Source organism: Myxine glutinosa, chromosome 12, assembly GCF_964187855.1.
Source record: "Myxine glutinosa chromosome 12, kmMyxGlut1.1, whole genome shotgun sequence".
Taxonomy (NCBI): domain Eukaryota; kingdom Metazoa; phylum Chordata; class Myxini; order Myxiniformes; family Myxinidae; genus Myxine; species Myxine glutinosa.
The window spans coordinates 2,036,879-2,060,437 of NC_136272.1; the positions used below are offsets into that span (position 1 = coordinate 2,036,879).

Sequence of the window (23,559 nt, forward strand, 5' to 3'; positions counted from 1 at the left end):
TGGTGAATAAATAAATAAAAAGGAGTAAGGAGAGTGTGGAATATGAGTGCAGCAATAAATACCACCCTCAGTGTTGTACACATAGGAAGTGTAATGACCAGAACCAAATCCCCTGCCATGGTGCTGCACGACGGCAGAGAGGTCGTACACAAAACTATCGCTTGGTAGATGCCGCTTGCCAGCTCGTGTACAGTAAGAGCGCATGTTCAACTGGGTATCGAAAAGCACATGTACACCAATCTTCTCTCGATGGTTGCGTCCAGACCACCTGCCCAAAAGGAAATGGTACAAAGATACACATTTTAGATGTAAATGCATTCACTGCTACTTAGTCGCAAAGGTACGCCTTGGATTCAAATACTTCCACCATGTGAGTTTGCCTGAGAATGGTTGTTGGCCCAAGTCTTTCAGGAAATGTCAGGCTAGGCCTAACATTTGACTGAAAATGACAGGAGTTTGTTCAGGGTACCGGGAGTTTGTTCAGGGTACCGGGAGTTTGTTCAGGGTACCAGGAGTTTGTTCAAGGTACCAGGAGTTTGTTCAAGGTACCAAGTGTTTGTTCAGGGTACCAGGAGTTTGTTCAGGGTACCCGGAGTTTGTTCAGGGTACCAGGAGTTTGTTCAGGGTACCAGGAGTTTGTTCAAGGTACCAGGAGTTTGTTCAAGGTACCAGGAGTTTGTTCAAGGTACCAGGAGTTTGTTCAAGGTACCAGGAGTTTGTTCAGGGTACCAGGAGTTTGGTCAGGGTACCAGGAGTTTGTTCAAGGTACCAGGAGTTTGTTCAGGGTACCAGGAGTTTGGTCAGGGTACCAGGAGTTTGTTCAGGGTACCAAGAGTTTGTTCAGGGTACCAGGAGTTTGCTCAAGGGAACCAGCAGTTTGTTCAGGGTACCAGAGTTTGTTCAGGGTACCAGGAGTTTGTTCAGGGTACCAGGAGTTTGTTCAGGGTACCAGCAGTTTGTTCAGGGTACCAGAGTTTGTTCAAGGTACCAGGAGTTTGCTCAAGGGAACCAGCAGTTTGTTCAGGGTACCAGAGTTTGTTCAGGGTACCAGAGTTTGTTCAGGGTACCAGGAGTTTGTTCAGGGTACCAGGAGTTTGGTCAGGGTACCAGGAGTTTGTTCAGGGTACCAGGAGTTTGTTCAAGGTACCAGGAGTTTGTTCAGGGTACCAGGAGATTGTTCAGGGTACCAGAGTTTGTTCAGGGTACCAGCAATAACTCAACTTCTACTACCTACTCTTTGTGGAAAAACATATTCGGGGATTTAATGTCGACCAATTAATGCAAGCAGACGAACAAACGGCTCAACATTCACCTGAGGAATGGTGAGGTACCTGTTGAGGTACCATACGCTGCCTGTTAAACACCAATCCGACAGTTTAGTAAGGCCACAAATCAAACTCAGGTCGTGCACTTACCATGTGAAAGTAGGTGTGCTACCTTTGCAGCATTCTATCAGAACACTGTATATTAAACAATCTATAATTACAAATACCTTGCTGCACACCGGGCGACGGTTCAGCTGCAGCAGTTTCTTGGCTACGTTTACAAACCTGAATGGATTGCCACTCCAACACAGGAAGTCATGGCAGGAATTTCTTCATGGTGCCGGCGATAGCTTGTCTCCTCTTCACGAAGGACAATATGGGATCAACTAATGTCGGTAGACAAGACGACAGTTTAACGTCTATCTGAGGGACGGCACACATTAATGAATCACCCAGTCCGTGAAACACCAGGAATGAATGATCGTTTTTAGGCAATTTTTCCCCGCTAGAGTGGGGGGTTAGCCTTGCGGGCCCCATGACAATCATGGTTCCCTGTTTGAGGCAATGTTTTTTATGGCCGGATGCCCTTGCTGACGCCAACCCTTAATCGCCTCTTACGATGTGCAGGGATACAACAACACAACAACATGCATTTTAAAGGCCATTTTCCCTGCTAGAGCGGGGGTTAGCCTTGCGGTCCCCATGACAATCTTCTCCATTTTGCCCTATTTTCTGCATCTCTCCTTGTTAACCCCCTTGCCCGCATTTCTTCTTCCATCATCTTTAGCCAAGTCTTTCTCGGTCTTCCCAGTCTTCTACTTCTACATTCATTTCCATCACTCTTCTCAACCAGTCACTTTCATCCTTCCTCAACACGTGACCAAACCATCTCAACCTGTTCCTCTTCACAGCATCAATCACAGGCTCTATTCCCATCATCTTTCGCAATTCATAATTTGTCTTCCTCTCTCTCAACGATACTCCGCACATCCGTCGAACCATTCGCATTTCCACCCTTTCCAACCTTCGTTGCTGCTCTACGTTCATTACCCATGTCTCGCTCCCATAAATCATAACACTTCTCACACATGCAGCATACACCTTTCCCTTCAGCTTCAACGACACTCCCCTCATCATCAGCACGCCACTCAATTCCCGAAACTTCTTCCATGCACATCTCACTCGAGCAACCGTTGCCGAGTCTGATCCACCTTCTCCATTCAGCATGTCTCCGAGGTAGCAAAATGTTTTCACACCTTCCAGCTTCACGCCGTCTCCAAGATCCAACTCAACATTTCCTCCATCTGCAGCTCCCTCTGTGCACACCTTACATTTGAATGTAGCTGCCACACTGGTTAATGACCCTCTCAGACCACTACATTTTTGATGAACCCACTCAGCGCACATTGTACACTGAATGGAGTTCACTCCGACACCCTTCCTACACACAGCACAGGGCCACTTCCCACTTCTTTCCACCTCACCACATGCTTTACTACTTGCCATCACCTTCGTCTTTCCGATATTCACCTTCAGACCTTTTGTCTCCATACATTCCTTCCACGTGTTCATCTTTTCCTTCAGTCCATCCATACTTTCCGCAATCAACACCAGATCATCTGCATACAACAACTCCCACGGTAAACCCTCCTTTACGTTCTGAGCCAGCACCTCCATCACAGCTACAAATAGTAGTGGACTTAGTACCGACCCCTGATGCACTCCCACCTTCACCTCAAACTCACCACTGTTCCCGTCCTTCGTCCTTACAGCTGTGCGTGCTCTTTTGTACATTGCCATCACTACTCTGATCAACCATTCCTCCACTCCTAACTTCCTCAATGCCCATGTCAATACTTTGCGTGGAACCCGATCGAATGCTTTCTCCAGATCAACAAACCCAAGAAACAACTTCTTCCTCTTCTCCATGTACTTCTCCTGCAACTGCCTTACAATGAAAAGCGCGTCTGTCGTTCCTCTTCCTGGCATAAATCCAAACTGCATTTTGTCGATCTTCACTTTCTTCCTTATCCTCCTCTCCAACACCCTTTCCAATACCTTCATTCCATGCTCCAATAACTTTATCGCTCGGTACGAGCCACACTCCAGAGGGTCACCTTTCCCCTTGTATAGAGGGACGAGGGTACTCGGTTCCCAACCCACTGGAATGCGGCCTTCTTTCACCACAAGATTACAGATCTCTGTCATTCTCTTCCCACCCCAACTTCCTGCTGCCTTCAACATATCTCCCACAACTCCCGTCGGCCCTCCCGCTTTTCTACCCTTCATTGCTTTTATCGCTTCCTCAACTTCCTTCTCAGTTATCTTCTCTGCCGGTCCTAAAACTGGGTTACTCTCTATGTTGCCATCCCATTCATTCTCTGTATTCAACAGCATTTCCATATATCTTTTCCATCTTCCTTTAATTCCATCTGGGTCGACAACGATTTGTCCCACTTCATCCTTCAAGCAGCTCACCCCCATCACATCACACCTCTCTTTCGCTATCTGCTTTGCAATCCTGAATACTGCTTTCTGACCCTCTTCCGAATCCAAGCGTTCTCCGAACATTTTCCGACATGCCTCCTGCGCCTTTGCTACCTCTTTCTTTGCAGCCTTCCTGGCTGCCTTATAACTTTCATGCTCTGCTGTTTCTGCTCCCGTACCCTTCGCCTTCTGCCACTCCTTGAACTTCTTCCTCTTCTCCTCAATCCTCTTTCCAACTTCATCATCCCACCACCATGTTTCCGAGTGCCTCGGTGGTCCTTTTGTCCATCCACATACCTCACCAACGGCTCCCAACAGACTAGCTTTCATTGACATCCAACCACTTTCAAGCTCAACCACATCATCCCCGACCCTACTCAGCCTCTCTTTTAATGCCTCCCTTACTGTCACCTCTTTCAACCTCCACACCTTCATTCTCGGTTGGTACTTCACCCGCCGAGCTCTCCTCGCACCTTTCACCCTTACGTCGCAGACAACCAAGTGGTGCTGCGAAACAGCCTCCTCCCCCGGGATCACCTTTGTGTCTCGGAGGTGCCCCCTATCTCGCCTACGCACCATCAGGTAGTCAACGGTTGTCGTCGACCCACCTGACGTGTATGTAACAAGCTTATTATCCTCTTTCTGGAACTGAGTATTACAAATCAACAAATCAGCTCCATCAGCAAACTCCAAAATCCTTTCACCTTCTCCATTTCTCACACCATATCCGTAACCCCCATGAACTCCGTCAAAACCATCCATACTCCTTCCCACATGTCCACTTTAGGTCTCCTCCTACCACAACAACTTCCTCATCTTTCACGTTTTCCATCAGCTTCTCTATCGCACACCAGAACTTGTCCTTCTCTTCATCGCTCCGACCAACCTGCGGAGCATATCCCGAGATGACGTTCACCAAGAGCTTTCCAATCATCATTTTCACCATCATCAACCTATCACTCACTCTCGTCACACTCACCACACTGTCTACAAACTCCTCAGAAAACAGGACACCAACACCATGTGCAGGGATACGGTGTACCTATTCTAAATCGGGGTACTCACCGTGATCATTCATCCCAGCAAGCTGCTACTCAATTTGCCGACCTCGGAGGGATGACAGGCTGAGTCAACCCCCCTGGCGTTAATTCAGCGATCGACCGGGATTCGAACCCAGGATCCTAGGATCCCAAGCTGGCACCCGAACCGCTAAGCCAACACCCGGATGATCGGTTATAACTAGGTTAGGTTTCAAACTCAGGGTAGCCGATGAAGAGGCGAGCGCGCGTGCACATACTTCGAAGGCCAAGACCATTCTGCCAGCCATATGAAAAATGGGGTGACAGAGAACACAAAGGCACCAAACTAATGGGCAACAAGCGATGACATGAACGAATAAGAAGAGAACAGAGGAACAAAAACATCAACTTTCGAGTAAGAGGGTTAGGGTTTAAATCGGCGTCATGGGGGTAGAGAAATCATTGCAGGTAACGGAAAGATTTCTGAAAATGGCACACATTGCTTGGATCTTTCAGAGAGGGACAAGGCATTTGTAAGCACGTCGATGCATTGCAAGCTTTGTTTTACAAGACTCCAACTTTTTGCCACACATGTGAAAGGGAAACAACGTTCATAACTCCAAAATAACAAGATGGCGGACCATCCTTCCCAATCAAACACTTGTCTCCCTCCATTCCTTTACATTACGGCATCATTTTATCAGCAAAGACAAAGACGTTTGTGTACATCGATATCATTAAGGGCATCATATGTCATGGAAGACGTGCTGGATTGTTTATATAGATAAAAAGAGACAAACATGGTTTTCCACTAGGGGTTACTAATGAGGGTTACAAAGAACATTTTATCAATTTAACCTGTGTGTATATTACTAATCGGTGAAATGCTCTTTTGCTTAGCCCATAAAGCAGGGAGTGCGGAATTTAAACCCTTGTGGTATTTCATCCACTGTCACTGTCTACAATACAACGCGAGTCATTTTTAACCTTTGATGATGTACTGATGTGATCGATGTGATGCTACGATTCACCAATAGATTTGTCGTATGAGGAGGGTTGGTTGGCAATCGGGCATGCAGGTGGATCGTACAGTCACGTGAAAAAGTAAGTACACCCCATGTAAAGTTTTGACTTTTTCAACATATTTCAACATACAGCTATTTGATCTTCATTTCAACAATATTGATAGATAATGGTGATATAACATAACAAATATCATGAAACATTTACATTTTGTAGTCCATTGTATAATTTAAATAAACATAAATGCAAATTTCGCATGTGGAAAAAGTAAGTACACCCTTGGTTCCAATAGGTGGTATTGCCCCCTTTGGCAGAAACAACCTCAAGTAGGCGTTTCTTATAACTCTCTACCAGTCTCTGACATCGACTGGGAGAAATTTTTGCCCACTCCTCCATGCAGAATTCTTTCAGCTGTGCGATGTTCGAGGGGTTTCTTGCATGCACAGCTCGTTTAAAATCCCCCCACAACATCTCGATGGGATTTAGATCCGGGCTTTGACTTGGCCATTCCAGAACCCTCCATTTCTTTCTTTTCATCCATTCCTTGGTGGATTTACTGGTATGTTTAGGGTCATTGTCATGTTGCAAGGTCCACCTTCGGTTGAGCTTCAACTTTCCAACATATGGCCTCACATTATCCTCAAGCACCCTCTGGTACAATGAAGAATTCATAGTGGATTCTATGATGGTGAGCTGCCCAGGCCCTGATGCAGAAAAGCTGCCGCAAACCATAATATTTCCACCACCATGCTTTGCAGTTGGTATCAGGTTCTTGTGTTCAAATGCTGTCTTTGGTTTTCGCCAAACATGTCTTCTGGTACTGTGGCCAAATAGCTCTACCATTGACTCATCTGTCCAGAGCACATTGTTCCAGAAGTGCTGGTCTTTGCCGAGGTGTTCATTGGCAAACTTTAGTCTTGCCCTGATGTTCTTTCTGGACAGCAAAGGTTTCCTCTTGGCACACCTCCCCTTGTACATCAAATTTGTGCAGCCTCTTTCTAATGATAGACTCGTGCACTTTGACATCAACAGTGGCAAGAGCTACCTGTCGGTCCCGTGATGACATTCTGGGGTTCTTAGAGACTTCTTTCAGCATCTTTCGGTCTGCTCTCGGACTGAACTTGCTGGGTCGGCCTGGCCTGAACAAGTTGGCAGTTGTTTGGAATCTTCTCCACTTGTAAATGATCTTCTGGACTTTTTCCACATGCGAAATTTGCATTTATGTTTATTTAAATTATACAATGGACTACAAAATGTAAATGTTTCATGATATTTGTGATATTATATCACCTTTATCTATCAATATTGTTGAAATGAAGATCAAATAGCTGTATGTTGAAATATGTTGAAAAAGTCAAAACTCTACATGGGGTGTACTTACTTTTTCACGTGATTGTATGTTGTGTGAGGTGGTCTGGTTGGCAATCGGGCTTGTGGGTGGATCAGGGAGTATGTGGAAGGAAGAAAATAGGCCGTGAGAGCGAGCGAGGCGTTGTGATTGTTCATCTGCAAGCGAATCGTATGGGATTCACTACAGTATTTATATATTAAAGCATTTACTAAAAGTGTTACCGTAAACACACGAGCCATTTTCTCACTCAATTTAGCAACAAGACCACCTCCACAATAAGCATCCCGTCATACCAGCACTTCTTCTACCTGTAACATGAGCCCATCTACCTGCAGCATGAGCCCATCTACCTGTAACATGAGCCCATCCATCTAACATGAGACCATAAACCTGTAACATGACCCTTCCACATGTAACATGAGCCCATCTAGCTGTAACATTAGCCTATCAACCTGTAACATAAGCCTATCAACCTGTAACATGAGTCCATTTACCTGTAACAGCCAATCTACCTGCAGCATGAACCCATCTACCTGTAACACGAGACCATCTATCTACCTGTAACATGAGACCATCTATCTACCTGTAACATGAGACCATCTACCTGTAACATGAGCCCATCTACTTGTAACATGACCCATCGACCTGCAGCATGAGCTTTACCGAAATCGCTTGAGATGTAGCCGCAGCACTTGGGGTAGTCTGCACAGCAACAACTGTTTCTTTGCTTCAGTCAGCAGCAAAGGTTTCAAATTTGTGTTGTGTCTCTTTCCTTTTAAAATGAGAAAAAAAGAGTTTGGGAACACTGAATATTTACTCAAAATAACACTGATTTATTAACCAAAATAACACTCATTAATTACTCAAAATAACACCGATTATTTACTCAAAATAACACCGATTTACTCAAAATAACACCGATTATTTACTCAAAATAACACTGATTATTAACTCAAAATAACACATATTTACTCAAAATAACACCGATTATTTACACAAAATAACTGATTATTAACAAAAATAACTCAATTACTCAAAATAACACCGATTACTTACTCAAAATAACACCATTTACTCAAAATAACACTGATTTACTCAAAATACCCGATTTACTCAAAATAACACCGATTCACTCAAAATGACACCAATTTACTCAAAATAACACCGATTTACTCAAAATAACACTCATTAATTACTCAAAATAACAGCAATTATTTACTCAAAATAACACTGAATATTTACTCAAAATAACTGAAAATTTAATCAAAATAACTGAATATTTACTCAAAATACCACTCAATATGTACACAAAATAACACTAAATATTTACTCAAAAGAACACAGATTATTTACTCAAAATAACACCAATTATTTACTCAAAATAACTGATTAATTACTCAAAATAATAATGAATATTTACTCACAATAACACCGATTATTTGCTCAAAATAACTGATTAATTACTTAAAATAACACTGGATATTTACTCAAAAGAACACTGAATATTTACTCAAAATAACACCGATTATTTACTCAAAATAACACGGAGTTATTTTTAGTAGTTAATCATTGTTATTTTGAGTAAATAATCGGAGTTATTTTTAGTAGTTAATCATTGTTATTTTGAGTAAATAATCGGAGTTATTTTTAGTAGTTAATCAGATTATTTACTCAAAATAACCGATTATTTACTCAAAATAACACCAATTATTTATTCAAAATAACACTGAATATTTACTCAAAATAACCGATTATTTACTCAAAATAACACCAATTATTTACTCAAAATAACACTGAATATTTACTCAAAATAACTGATTAATTACTCAAACTAACACTGAATATTTACTCAAAATAACTGAATATTTACTCAAAATGACTGAATATTTACTCAAAAGAACTGATTCATGACTCAAAATAACTGAATATATACACAAAATAACACTGGATATTTACTCAAAATAACACTGGATATTTACTCAAAATCACACCGATTATTTACTCAAAATAACACTGATTAATTACTCAAAATAACACTGATTAATTACTCAAAATAACACTGAATATTTACTCAAAATAACTGAATATTTACTCAAAAGAACTGATTCATTACTCAAAATAACACTGAATATATACACAAAATAACACTGGATATTTACTCAAAATAACACTGGATATTTACTCAAAATGACTGAATATTTACTCAAAAGAACTGATTCATGACTCAAAATAACTGAATATAAACACAAAATAACACTGGATATTTACTCAAAATAACACTGAATATTTACTCAAAATCACACCGATTATTTACTCAAAATAACACTGATTAATTACTCAAAATAACACTGATTAATTACTCAAAATAACACTGAATATTTACTCAAAATAACTGAATATTTACTCAAAAGAACTGATTCATTACTCAAAATAACACTGAATATATACACAAAATAACACTGGATATTTACTCAAAATAACACTGGATATTTACTCAAAATGACACCGATTATTTACTCAGAATAACTGATTAATTACTCAAAATAACACTGATTACTCAAAATAACACTGAATATTTACTCAAAATAACACAATATTTACACACAATAACATTGAATATTTACTCAAAATAACACTGAATATTTACTCCAAATAACACTGAATATTTGCACTGATTACTTGTAAAATATTACAATAAAAGTGATTGTTACTTATACTTGATAACAAACCCCAACTTCAGATCCATAATCACCTCCCTCGACATTTGTCTAAAATGGAACATCCCGTTCAAATCATGCCTTCTTCCCAGCTTTCTTGAGGAGGAATGAAAATGTCACAAATTAAACTCCTGTTATCTCACCACTGCAACGGCTGCACGCGTAAATGCGGCCTTCAAGGGCCTCGGTCTCGGTAAACTTGGCGAGCATTTCCAGAAGTGTGCAGGCAGTGTGCGAGGGAGAGGGTCGTCTCGACAAGTGGTACCGCTCCGGAAAATCCAACGACAGATCCCAAAATGGCTCCACGGTGTCGGACTTACGACGGCAGGAAAGGCAAGTCACCTGTGTACAAGCCAGGACAGAGAGGACATGGGAAAAACCATGTGTATGGTGGAGGACAAGCACCACACATCATGCAACGATACAGACACATTGTGCAATTGACATTTTCAATAAACCACGACTCTGTTGTGGAAATGAGTCCTGGAGCTCAATATTGTTTAGTATATTTTAATTCGTTTCTTAATGAATGCCTTAAAGTGATATAGATGACATCCACCCCTCTAATGTGTGTCTCTAAAAACCACCCACCCTGTGATCATTCGTTTTATGCTCTGCTCTTTGTAAATCAGTCTATATTCTTTTTCGCATTTTGACAGGTCGTCAGCACTGTTCCAGGTGGGAAATGTTGCTGCACTCCACCATCCCACTTTAGCGTTATGCAACAACCTGGGGCAGTGCTCCGACCATGGACCGGGCCGCTCATTCAATGGTGAGTGAAAGGGGAGGGGGAGGCGTCCTTCGGCGACGAACGAGTATGAGGCAATAAAAAGTGGGGGCAATAGACAGAGGGAGGAGTCATCTGGAATCAGTCTGGAGAAAGCTGTGCTATTCTGCCCAATGCTGTTCGGCTGGAGCCACGCCCTCTCCTCTCCTCATACCCAGACATGCGGGACAAGGTGGCCATTCTCTACCGAACAAGCCTGGACTGTGCCTTCCAGTCCTGCTGTATTTGACCAGGAAGAGCGCCGGTATTTCTTCTGTCTTGTGACTTACCTCTGGCTGCTCTACCGTAGTGTGGTTGGGCCCAATAAGGCATAGACGATAAAGGAATCCCGTTTGTTCATTGGTCCGTGGACACGAGTATTCAAACTTCGGTACATCATGGGTGATGAAGGTTATGGTCAAGTTTCATCGAAATAGTGTTTGTAGTTTCAGAGGAAAAAGCAAATTCCTATTTTGGGGGAAAAAACGTGGATCCACTTTTACCCCGGTAGGGTTCGATGAACAAACTTTAGTCACAACATGCCAAATATAATTTGTACCAAGATTCGTCACAATCCCATCAGCGGTTTCTGAAAAGAAGTTGCAAGTGTTTACGGACTGACTATGCGCCATCGCATAAGCTCCCCGGAACTATGTTCCAGGTGAACTAACGACAATGATAACTAGACGTGGCAATTTTTAACTGCAGGCACTTATGACCGAAAACCAAGACGCCCTGCTTTGATACAACCCCGCTTTGATCGGACACCTGACCTGTGACGTCATTTTTATTCAATTGGATTCAGAATGGGATTAAATAAATAAATTCAAATCAAATGGAACACCAAATACTGCATTGGGGTCATCAGAAGCAACCCAAATAAGCATTGAGCAAATATGAAGTCATCAGGAGAAACCTGCATAGGATATGAGTCACAGCTGCTACTCCTCTTCCCTCAAACCCATTCACACACAGCCAAGTAAACCTTATTTTAAAAATTTTAAAAAAACTAACATTCAAAAGAATGTTTAAAATATGGCTGCCAAACCAAGCGACTGATCAGGATGAAATTTTAAACCAATATTCCGCATGCATGATTACTAGACCATACTTGTGAAGCTTCACGTCGATTAATTAAGAGGTTTAAGATTTTTGTTCAATCCAATATAACTGCCAGACCATGTGACCTATGAATTTTTTGTGAGCACCCTGATCTCCTCAAGTTTTGGGGAACGTATGCAGTTTCCCCTCGATATGTCAAGCCGTTCTGGAGAAGAGGATTTTTAAAGGTTTATTCTTCAAAAAAAAACAATGGTTGCCAGACCATGTGACCTACAAATATGGCTGCCAGACCATGTCCTGTTACAGCATAATAAAATAAATTGCATACGTGTTGGTCAACCTAGTGCTTCACTTTTATTTACTGGGTGTAATTAATTAATTCCAGGTGACGATAGTCTGATCTACAAAGAGGTTTCGCTCACAAAGCAAGAAGGACTTGCCCGATCTTCTAGTTTGGCAGCAGAAGAGCTGAACCAGACTCCCTGTGTGTGTAACCAGACTCCCTGTCGTAAGACGATAATTGAAGATACAGGGATGTACCTAGAAAATGATTTGACCATCTTCAACAAGGAACCATTGATGACATCTCCAAGTTGCCACATGCTTGAGAGGCGATGGCAGTCTATGGTGTTAAGGAAATTCAAAGTCTCCTTGAGCACTTTGCAGCTATTCTGGATGAGTAAGAAATGACAGAAATTCCAGATGAGTGGTCTGATCTGGAAATCTGGATGGCAGCCCACAAAGGAGGGAATCTACTGGATTTATAGTGACTTGATCATAGAGAATCCACAGCATCTGAGTCACGTACTTGTTTTGGTTCAGATGCTCCTGACTCGGTCCATCCACTGCGTCCTGTAAAAGGGAGTTCTCTTGCATGAACCGGGTTAAAACTGCCCAATGGAACCTGTTTGTTGGATGATACTTTGAATGATCTCAGGCAGATCTCATCAGATGGATGTGAAGTGAATCAATATTCGCTGGAAAGGCTGTACATTATTGTTATTTTTCTCAGCCAAAGGTACCACATCTGGACCACAAGTCCCCAACAATGCAAAATAATCCCAACAAGAACAGTCCCAGCAGCCACCTACTCTCGTGCTACAGGAGCAGGAGGATGAACTCTCGGATTCTGAATCACAGCAGAAGGTTCCGGTGGATGAAACTCAAATGATGGACATTTATGATGGACATTATTGTTTTTCGGCCTATCAGTGGGATAGAAACCATAAACTGTTCAGCCTGGCGGAGGTATGCGCTCTACCGAGTGCCCTTCTAGTTTCATCTGATTCTGATTCAGTGACTTTCTGAGTTTAAATTGTAAAACTTTCTGATCTAATGGTGAAAGATATTCCATGTGAAATATGGGAATACTATTAAGGCATTCTACTTGAAGCAATCAAATGTTGGCGTCGGTACATACAGTACTGTATTCACTGATGCTCAGTCATCAAGTAGCCATTCATGGTTAATTTTGTATCAATTGTTCAACATGAATCAAAAGAGGGAGAGAGACAGACAGAGAGAAAGACAGATAGAGAGACAGACAGAGAGACAGACAGAGAGAGAGAGACAGACAGAGACAGACAGACAGAGAGACAGACAGACAGAGAGACAGACAGACAGAGAGAAAGACAGAGAGAGAGACAGACAGACAGAGAGAGAGACCGAGTGACAGACAGACAGAGACAGACAGACAGAGAGAGACAGACAGAGAGAGACAGACAGAGAGACACACAGACAGAGAGACACACAGACAGAGAGACACACAGACAGAGACACACAGACAGAGACACACACAGACAGAGACACACACAGACAGAGAGACACACAGACAGAGAGACACACAGACAGAGAGACACACAGACAGAGAGACACACAGACAGAGAGACACACAGACAGAGAGACACACAGACAGAGAGACACACAGACAGAGAGACACACAGACAGAGAGACACACAGACAGAGAGACACACAGACAGAGAGACACACAGACAGAGAGACACACAGACAGAGACAGAGACAGAGAGAGAGAGAGAGAGAGAGAGAGAGAGAGAGAGACACAGAGAGAGAGAGACAAGAAACAGACAATTGACTTATTATAACGTTTTATGAACTCGAAAATCTGCACTGTGATTACAGCAGGGAAACAGCATGTTTAAATTGTGAAACAATGTTTTTTTCGAAAATTGCGAACCCTGGACTAATGCTCTCCATACGGGTTGGGGCCACAACATCGCATCCGTCTCTCCAATATTCTGTGGAATCTAATGCTCAACATCATTGCAATCGCCCACGACAAAGCCAAAACACATGGTCTGTTGCTCTCATTTTAGGTTGGTGCTCTCTGGTTTGTTTTTATTCAACCTCCTCTTCTCCAATATTTCTTCCTCTGCTCTCTCAATCCTCCGACGCTCTCCAGCAACTTCAGGATGTCCACATTCTTCCACTTCCCTCCCTGGTTGGGCTTACAAAAATTCAGGCTGATTGCACACCTCAACTCCTTTGTTCCTCACTTCTCCCGTCGAAGAAACTACCTTTCAGAGGCCGCATTTTCCCCACTCATCCCTTGAGGCTGAAGGCTTTAAACCAGACAGGGCACCGCCAGGTATGGCCATCTCTCATTTGGACCCATGACCTTTATCACCCCCATTAACCCTTCCTAACCCAACCCTCGTACTTCCTGATTTTAGTGTTTCTCTGAGTTTCTCTCTGAGTGTCTCTCTGCCTCTGCGGCTGCCTCTGCGGCTCTCTCGGTGGCTGCCTCTGCCTCTACGGCTGTCGCTGTCTCTACGGCTCTCTGCGGCTGTCAGCTCGGGCTGCGGCTGTCTCTGCGGCTGCGGCTGTCTCTGCGGCTGTCTCTGCCTCTGCCTCTGCGGCTGTCTCTGCCTCTACGGCTGTCTCTGCCTCTGCCTCTGCGGCTGTCTCTGCCTCTGCCTCTGCGGCTGTCTCTGCCTCTGCCTCTGTGGCTGTCTCTGCCTCTGCCTCTGTGGCTGTCTCTGCCTCTGCCTCTGTGGCTGTCTCTGCCTCTGCCTCTGTGGCTGTCTCTGCCTCTGCCTCTGCCTCTGTGGCTGTTTCTGCCTCTGCCTCTGTGGCTGTCTCTGCCTCTGTGCCTGTCTCTGCCTCTGTGCCTGTCTCTGCCTCTGTGCCTGTCTCTGCCTCTGTGGCTGTCTCTGCCTCTGTGGCTGTCTCTGCCTCTGTGGCTGTCTCTGCCTCTGTGGCTGTCTCTGCCTCTGTGGCTGTCTCTGCCTCTGTGGCTCTCTCTGCCTCTGTGGCTGTCTCTGCCTCTGTGGCTGTGCCTGTCTCTGTGCCTGTCTCTGCCTCTGTCTCTGCCTCTGTGGCTGTCTCTGCCTCTGTGCCTGTCTCTGCCTCTGTCTCTGTGCCTGTCTCTGCCTCTGTGGCTGTCTCTGCCTCTGTGGCTGTCTCTGCCTCTGTGGCTGTCTCTGCCTCTGTGGCTGTCTCTGCCTCTGTGGCTGTCTCTGCCTCTGTGGCTGTCTCTGCCTCTGTGGCTGTCTCTGCCTCTGTGGCTGTCTCTGCCTCTGTGGCTGTCTCTGCCTCTGTGGCTGTCTCTGCCTCTGTGGCTGTGGCTGTGGCTGTCTCTGCCTCTGTGGCTGTCTCTGCCTCTGTGGCTGCCTCTGCCTCTGTGGCTGTCTCTGCCTCTGTGGCTGTGGCTGTGGCTGTCTCTGCCTCTGTGGCTGTCTCTGCCTCTGTGGCTGTCTCTGCCTCTGTGGCTGTCTCTGCCTCTGTGGCTGTCTCTGCCTCTGTGGCTGTGGCTGTGGCTGTCTCTGCCTCTGCCTCTGCCTCTGCCTCTGCCTCTGTGGCTGTGGCTGTCTCTGCCTCTGCCTCTGCCTCTGCCTCTGCCTCTGTGGCTGTCTCTGCCTCTGCCTCTGTGGCTGTCTCTGCCTCTGCCTCTGTGGCTGTCTCTGCCTCTGCCTCTGTGGCTGTCTCTGCCTCTGCCTCTGTGGCTGTCTCTGCCTCTGCCTCTGTGGCTGTCTCTGCCTCTGCCTCTGTGGCTGTCTCTGCCTCTGCCTCTGTGGCTGTCTCTGCCTCTGCCTCTGTGGCTGTCTCTGCCTCTGCCTCTGTGGCTGTCTCTGCCTCTGCCTCTGTGGCTGTCTCTGCCTCTGCCTCTGTGGCTGTCTCTGCCTCTGCCTCTGTGGCTGTCTCTGCCTCTGCCTCTGTGGCTGTCTCTGCCTCTGCCTCTGTGGCTGTCTCTGCCTCTGCCTCTGTGGCTGTCTCTGCCTCTGCCTCTGTGGCTGTCTCTGCCTCTGCCTCTGTGGCTGTCTCTGCCTCTGCCTCTGTGGCTGTCTCTGCCTCTGCCTCTGTGGCTGTCTCTGCCTCTGCCTCTGTGGCTGTCTCTGCCTCTGCCTCTGTGGCTGTCTCTGCCTCTGCCTCTGTGGCTGTCTCTGCCTCTGTGGCTGTCTCTGCCTCTGCCTCTGCCTCTGTGGCTGTCTCTGCCTCTGCCTCTGCCTCTGTGGCTGTCTCTGCCTCTGCCTCTGCCTCTGTGGCTGTCTCTGCCTCTGCCTCTGCCTCTGTGGCTGTCTCTGCCTCTGCCTCTGCCTCTGCCTCTGTGGCTGTCTCTGCCTCTGCCTCTGTGGCTGTCTCTGCCTCTGCCTCTGTGGCTGTCTCTGCCTCTGCCTCTGTGGCTGTCTCTGCCTCTGTGGCTGTCTCTGCCTCTGTGGCTGTCTCTGCCTCTGCCTCTGTGCCTGTCTCTGCCTCTGTGCCTGTCTCTGCCTCTGTGCCTGTCTCTGCCTCTGCCTCTGTGGCTGTCTCTGCCTCTGCCTCTGTGCCTGTCTCTGCCTCTGCCTCTGTGGCTGTCTCTGCCTCTGCCTCTGTGGCTGTCTCTGCCTCTGCCTCTGTGGCTGTCTCTGCCTCTGCCTCTGTGGCTGTCTCTGCCTCTGTGGCTGTCTCTGCCTCTGTGGCTGTCTCTGCCTCTGTGGCTGTCTCTGCCTCTGTGGCTGTCTCTGCCTCTGTGGCTGTCTCTGCCTCTGCCTCTGTGGCTGTCTCTGCCTCTGCCTCTGTGGCTGTCTCTGCCTCTGCCTCTGTGGCTGTCTCTGCCTCTGCCTCTGTGGCTGTCTCTGCCTCTGTGGCTGTCTCTGCCTCTGCCTCTGTGGCTGTCTCTGCCTCTGCCTCTGTGGCTGTCTCTGCCTCTGTGGCTGTCTCTGCCTCTGTGGCTGTCTCTGCCTCTGTGGCTGTCTCTGCCTCTGCCTCTGCCTCTGTGGCTGTCTCTGCCTCTGCCTCTGTGACTGTCTCTGCCTCTGCCTCTGTGGCTGTCTCTGCCTCTGCCTCTGTGGCTGTCTCTGCCTCTGCCTCTGCCTCTGCCTCTGTGGCTGTCTCTGCCTCTGCCTCTGTGGCTGTCTCTGCCTCTGCCTCTGTGGCTGTCTCTGCCTCTGTGGCTGTCTCTGCCTCTGCCTCTGCCTCTGTGGCTGTCTCTGCCTCTGCCTCTGCCTCTGTGGCTGTCTCTGCCTCTGCCTCTGCCTCTGTGGCTGTCTCTGCCTCTGCCTCTGCCTCTGTGGCTGTCTCTGCCTCTGCCTCTGCCTCTGTGGCTGTCTCTGCCTCTGCCTCTGCCTCTGTGGCTGTCTCTGCCTCTGCCTCTGCCTCTGTGGCTGTCTCTGCCTCTGCCTCTGTGGCTGTCTCTGCCTCTGCCTCTGTGGCTGTCTCTGCCTCTGCCTCTGTGGCTGTCTCTGCCTCTGTGGCTGTCTCTGCCTCTGTGGCTGTCTCTGCCTCTGCCTCTGTGCCTGTCTCTGCCTCTGCCTCTGTGGCTGTCTCTGCCTCTGCCTCTGTGGCTGTCTCTGCCTCTGCCTCTGTGGCTGTCTCTGCCTCTGCCTCTGTGGCTGTCTCTGCCTCTGCCTCTGTGGCTGTCTCTGCCTCTGCCTCTGTGGCTGTCTCTGCCTCTGCCTCTGTGGCTGTCTCTGCCTCTGCCTCTGTGGCTGTCTCTGCCTCTGCCTCTGTGGCTGTCTCTGCCTCTGCCTCTGTGGCTGTCTCTGCCTCTGTGGCTGTCTCTGCCTCTGTGGCTGTCTCTGCCTCTGTGGCTGTCTCTGCCTCTGTGGCTGTCTCTGCCTCTGCCTCTGCCTCTGTCTGCCTCTGCCTCTGTGGCTGTCTCTGCCTCTGCCTCTGTGGCTGTCTCTGCCTCTGCCTCTGTGGCTGTCTCTGCCTCTGCCTCTGTGGCTGTCTCTGCCTCTGCCTCTGTGGCTGTCTCTGCCTCTGCCTCTGTGGCTGTCTCTGCCTCTGCCTCTGTGGCTGTCTCTGCCTCTGCCTCTGTGGCTGTCTCTGCCTCTGCCTCTGTGGCTGTCTCTGCCTCTGCCTCTGCCTCTGTGGCTGTCTCTGCCTCTGCCTCTGTGGCTGTCTCTGCCTCTGCCTCTGTGGCTGCCTCTGCCTCTGCCTCTGTGGCTGTCTCTGCCTCTGCCTCTGTGGCTGTCTCTGCCTCTGCCTCTGTGGCTGTCTCTGCCTCTGCCTCCGTGGCTGTCTCTGCCTCTGCCTCTGTGGCTGTCTCTGCCTCTGCCTCTGTGGCTGTCTCTGCCTCTGCCTCTGTGGCTGTCTCTGCCTCTGCCTCTGTGGCTGTCTCTGCCTCTGCCTCTGTGGCTGTCTCTGCCTCTGCCTCTGCCTCTGCCTCTGTGGCTGTCTCTGCCTCTGCCTCTGCCTCTGCCTCTGTGGCTGTCTCTCCCTCTGCCTCTGTGGCTGTCTCTGCCTCTGCCTCTGCCTCTGCCTCTGTGGCTGTCTCTGCCTCTGCCTCTGCCTCTGTGGCTGTCTCTGCCTCTGCCTCTGCCTCTGTGGCTGTCTCTGCCTCTGCCTCTGCCTCTGTGGCTGTCTCTGCCTCTGCCTCTGTGGCTGTCTCTGCCTCTTCCTCTGCCTCTGTGGCTGTCTCTGCCTCTGTGGCTGTCTCTGCCTCTGTGGCTGTCTCTGCCTCTGCCTCTGTGGCTGTCTCTGCCTCTGCCTGTGGCTGTCTCTGCCTCTGCCTCTGTGGCTGTGGCTGTCTCTGCCTCTGTGGCTGTCTCTGCCTCTGTGGCTGTCTCTCCCTCTGTGGCTGTCTCTCCCTCTGCCTCTGCGGCTGCCTCTGTCTCTCCCTCTGCCTCTGCCTCTGTGGCTGTCTCTGCCTCTGCCTCTGCCTCTGTGGCTGTCTCTGCCTCTGCCTCTGTGGCTGTCTCTGCCTCTGCCTCTGCCTCTGCCTCTGTGGCTGTCTCTGCCTCTGCCTCTGTGGCTGTCTCTGCCTCTGTGGCTGTCTCTGCCTCTGCGGCTGTCTCTGCCTCTGTGGCTGTCTCTGCCTCTGTGGCTGTCTCTGCCTCTGTGGCTGTCTCTGCCTCTGTGGCTGTCTCTGCCTCTGTGGCTGTCTCTGCCTCTGTGGCTGTCTCTGCCTCTGTGGCTGTCTCTGCCTCTGTGGCTGTCTCTGCCTCTGTCTCTGCAGCTGCCTCTGTCTCTGCGGCTGCCTCTGTCTCTGCCTCTGTCTCTGCCTCTGCCGCTGCCTCTGCCTCTGTGGCTGCCTCTGCCTCTTCTTCTGCCTCTGCCTCTGCCTCTTCCTCTTCCTCTGCCTCTGCCTCTGCCTCTGTGGCTGTCTCTGCCTCTGTGGCTGTCTCTGCCTCTGCCTCTGTGGCTGTCTCTGCCTCTGCCTCTGTGGCTGTCTCTGCCTCTGCCTCTGCCTCTGTGGCTGTCTCTGCCTCTGCCTCTGTGGCTGTCTCTGCCTCTGCCTCTGTGGCTGTCTCTGCCTCTGCCTCTGTGGCTGTCTCTGCCTCTGCCTCTGTGGCTGTCTCTGCCTCTGCCTCTGTGGCTGTCTCTGCCTCTGCCTCTGTGGCTGTCTCTGCCTCTGCCTCTGTGGCTGTCTCTGCCTCTGCCTCTGTGGCTGTCTCTGCCTCTGCCTCTGTGGCTGTCTCTGCCTCTGCCTCTGTGGCTGTCTCTGCCTCTGCCTCTGCCTCTGTGGCTGTCTCTGCCTCTGCCTCTGTGGCTGTCTCTGCCTCTGTGGCTGTCTCTGCCTCTGCCTCTGTGGCTGTCTCTGCCTCTGCCTCTGTGGCTGTCTCTGCCTCTGCCTCTGTGGCTGTCTCTGCCTCTGCCTCTGTGGCTGTCTCTGCCTCTGCCTCTGTGGCTGTCTCTGCCTCTGCCTCTGTGGCTGTCTCTGCCTCTGCCTCTGTGGATGTCTCTGCCTCTGCCTCTGTGGCTGTCTCTGCCTCTGCCTCTGTGGCTGTCTCTGCCTCTGCCTCTGCCTCTGTGGCTGTCTCTGCCTCTGCCTCTGCCTCTGTGGCTGTCTCTGCCTCTGCCTCTGCCTCTGTGTCTGTCTCTGCCTCTGCCTCTGTGGCTGTCTCTGCCTCTGCGGCTGCCTCTGCCTCTGCGGCTTCCTCTGCCTCTGCGGCTGCCTCTGCCTCTGCGGCTGCCTCTGCCTCTACGGCTGCCTCTGCGGCTGCCTCTGCAGCTGCCTCTGCAGCTGCCTCTGCCTCTGCGGCTGCCTCTGCCTCTGCCTCTGCCTCTGCGGCTGCCTCTGCCTCTGCGGCTGCCTCTGCGGCTGCCTCTGCCTCTGCGGCTGCCTCTGCCTCTGCGGCTGCCTCTGCCTCTGCCTCTGCGGCTGCCTCTACGGCTGCCGCTGACTCTACGGCTGCCGCTGACTCTACGGCTGCCGCTGACTCTACGGCTGCCTCTGCCTCTGCGGCTGCCTCTGTGGCTGCGGCTGCCTCTGTGGCTGCGGCTGCCTCTGTGGCTGCGGCTGCCTCTGCGGCTGCCTCTGCCTCTGCCTCTGCCTCTGTGGCTGCCTCTGCGGCTGCGTCTGTCTCTGCCTCTGCGGCTGCATCGGCCTCTGCCTCTGCGGCTGTCTCTGCCTCTGCGCCGGCCTTTGCCCCTGCGGCTGTCCCGGCCTCTGCCCCTGCGGCTGTCCCGGCCTCTGCCCCTGCGGCTGCGGCTGTCCCGGCCTCTGCCCCTGCGGCTGCGGCTGTCCCGGCCTCTGCCCCTGCGGCTGCGGCTGTCCCGGCCTCTGCCCCTGCGGCTGCGGCTGTCCCGGCCTCTGCCCCTGCGGCTGCGGATGTCCCGGCCTCTGACCCTGCGGCTGCGGCTGTCCCGGCCTCTGCCCCTGCGGCTGTGGCTGTCCCGGCCTCTGCCCCTGCGGCTGCGGCTGTCCCGGCCTCTGCCCCTGCGGCTGCGGCTGTCCCGGCCTCTGCCCCTGCGGCTGCGGCTGTCCCCGCCTCTGCCCCTGCGGCTGCGGCTGTCCCCGCCTCTGCCCCTGCGGCTGTCCCGGCCTCTGCCCTGCGGCTGCGGCTGTCCCCGCCTCTGCCCCTGCGGCTGTCTCGGCCTCTGCCCCTGCGGCTGTCGCTGCCTCTGCCTCTGCCCCTGCGGCTGTCGCTGTCGCTGCCTCTGCCTCTGCCTCTGCCCCTGCGGTTGTCGCTGCCTCTGCCTCTGCCTCTGCCTCTGCCTCTGCCCCTGCGGCTGTCTCTGCCTCTGCCTCTGCCCCTGCGGCTGTCTCTGCCTCTGCCTCTGCCCCTGCGGCTGTCTCTGCCTCTGCCTCTGCGGCTGTCTCTGCCACTGCCTCTGCCCCTGCGGCTGTCTCTGCCTCTGCCTCTGCCTCTGCCCCTGCGGCTGTCTCTGCCTCTGCCTCTGCCTCTGCCTCTGCCCCTGCGGCTGTCTCTGCCTCTGCCTCTGCCTCTGCCTCTGCCCCTGCGGCTGCCTCTGCCTCTGCCTCTGCCTCTGCCCCGGCTGCCTCTGCCCCTGCGGCTCTCTCGGCCTCTGCCCCTGCGGCTGTCTCGGCCTCTGCCCCTGTGGCTGTCTCGGCCTCTGCCCCTGCGGCTGTCTCGGCCTCTGCCCCTGCGGCTGTCTCGGCCTCTGCCCCTGCGGCTGTCTCGGCCTCTGCCCCTGCGGCTGTCTCGGCCTCTGCCCCGGCGGCTGTCTCGGCCTCTGCCCCTGCGGCTGTCTCGGCCTCTGCCCCTGCGGCTGTCTCGGCCTCTGCCCCTGCGGCTGTCTCGGCCCCTGCCCCTGCGGCTGTCTCGGCCCCTGCCCCTGCGGCTGTCTCGGCCCCTGCCCCTGCGGCTGTCTCGGCCCCTGCCCCTGCGGCTGTCTCGGCCCCTGCCCCTGCGGCTGTCTCGGCCCCTGCCCCTGCGGCTGTCTCGGCCCCTGCCCCTGCGGCTGTCTCGGCCCCTGCCCCTGCGGCTGTCTCGGCCCCTGCCCCTGCGGCTGTCTCGGCCCCTGCCCCTGCGGCTGTCTCGGCCGCTGCCCCTGCGGCTGTCTCGGCCCCTGCCCCTGCGGCTGTCTCGGCCCCTGCCCCTGTGGCTGTCTCGGCCCCTGCCCCTGCGGCTGTCTCGGCCCCTGCCCCTGTCTCGGCCCCTGCCCCTGCGGCTGTCTCGGCCCCTGCCCCTGCGGCTGTCTCGGCCCCTGCCCCTGCGGCTGTCTCGGCCCCTGCCCCTGCGGCTGTCTCGGCCCCTGCCCCTGCGGCTGTCTCGGCCCCTGCCCCTGCGGCTGTCTCGGCCCCTGCCCCTGCGGCTGTCTCGGCCCCTGCCCCTGCGGCTGTCTCGGCCCCTGCCCCTGCGGCTGTCTCGGCCCCTGCCCCTGCGGCTGTCTCGGCCCCTGCCCCTGCGGCTGTCTCGGCCCCTGCCCCTGCGGCTGTCTCGGCCTCTGCCTCTGCCTCTGCGGCTGTCTCGGCCTCTGCCTCTGCCTCTGCGGCTGTCTCGGCCTCTGCCTCTGCCTCTGCGGCTGTCTCGGCCTCTGACTCTGCCTCTGCGGCTGTCTCGGCCTCTGCCTCTGCCTCTGCGGCTGTCTCGGCCTCTGCCGCTGCCTCTGCGGCTGTCTCGGCCTCTGCCGCTGCCTCTGCGGCTGTCTCGGCCTCTGCCGCTGCCGCTGCCTCTGCGGCTGTCTCGGCCTCTGCCACTGCCGCTGCCTCTGCGGCTGTCTCGGCCTCTGCCGCTGCGGCTGTCTCGGCCTCTGCCTCTGCGGCTGTCTCGGCCTCTGCCTCTGCGGCTGTCTCGGCCCCTGCCCCTGCGGCTGTCTCGGCCCCTGCCCCTGCGGCTGTCTCGGCCCCTGCCCCTGCGGCTGTCTCGGCCTCTGCCCCTGCGGCTGTCTCGGCCCCTGCCCCTGCGGCTGTCTCGGCCCCTGCCCCTGCGGCTGTCTCGGCCCCTGCCCCTGCGGCTGTCTCGGCCCCTGCCCCTGCGGCTGTCTCGGCCCCTGCCCCTGCGGCTGTCTCGGCCCCTGCCCCTGCGGCTGTCTCGGCCCCTGCCCCTGCGGCTGTCTCGGCCCCTGCCCCTGCGGCTGTCTCGGCCCCTGCCCCTGCGGCTGTCTCGGCCCCTGCCCCTGCGGCTGTCTCGGCCCCTGCCCCTGCGGCTGTCTCGGCCGCTGCCCCTGCGGCTGTCTCGGCCCCTGCCCCTGCGGCTGTCTCGGCCCCTGCCCCTGTGGCTGTCTCGGCCCCTGCCCCTGCGGCTGTCTCGGCCCCTGCCCCTGTCTCGGCCCCTGCCCCTGCGGCTGTCTCGGCCCCTGCCCCTGCGGCTGTCTCGGCCCCTGCCCCTGCGGCTGTCTCGGCCCCTGCCCCTGCGGCTGTCTCGGCCCCTGCCCCTGCGGCTGTCTCGGCCCCTGCCCCTGCGGCTGTCTCGGCCCCTGCCCCTGCGGCTGTCTCGGCCCCTGCCCCTGCGGCTGTCTCGGCCCCTGCCCCTGCGGCTGTCTCGGCCCCTGCCCCTGCGGCTGTCTCGGCCCCTGCCCCTGCGGCTGTCTCGGCCCCTGCCCCTGCGGCTGTCTCGGCCCCTGCCCCTGCGGCTGTCTCGGCCTCTGCCTCTGCCTCTGCGGCTGTCTCGGCCTCTGCCTCTGCCTCTGCGGCTGTCTCGGCCTCTGCCTCTGCCTCTGCGGCTGTCTCGGCCTCTGACTCTGCCTCTGCGGCTGTCTCGGCCTCTGCCTCTGCCTCTGCGGCTGTCTCGGCCTCTGCCTC

At 52.2% G+C, this 23,559-nt stretch overlaps 1 protein-coding gene across 2 annotated transcripts in view; it reads right to left on the bottom strand.

The window, feature by feature from the left end:
* USP49 (ubiquitin specific peptidase 49) overlaps positions 1-23,559 on the bottom strand; it is a 78,366-nt gene that overhangs the window by 4,752 nt on the left and 50,055 nt on the right. For both annotated transcript variants that reach the window (XM_068133391.2, XM_068133393.2), the window contains 3 exons: positions 10,006-10,204; positions 7,809-7,917; positions 63-268 (listed from right to left, as the gene is read on the bottom strand). In XM_068133391.2, coding sequence (XP_067989492.2) covers positions 63-268; positions 7,809-7,917; positions 10,006-10,204 — 514 coding nt within the window. The remainder of the gene's footprint in view (positions 1-62; positions 269-7,808; positions 7,918-10,005; positions 10,205-23,559) is intronic.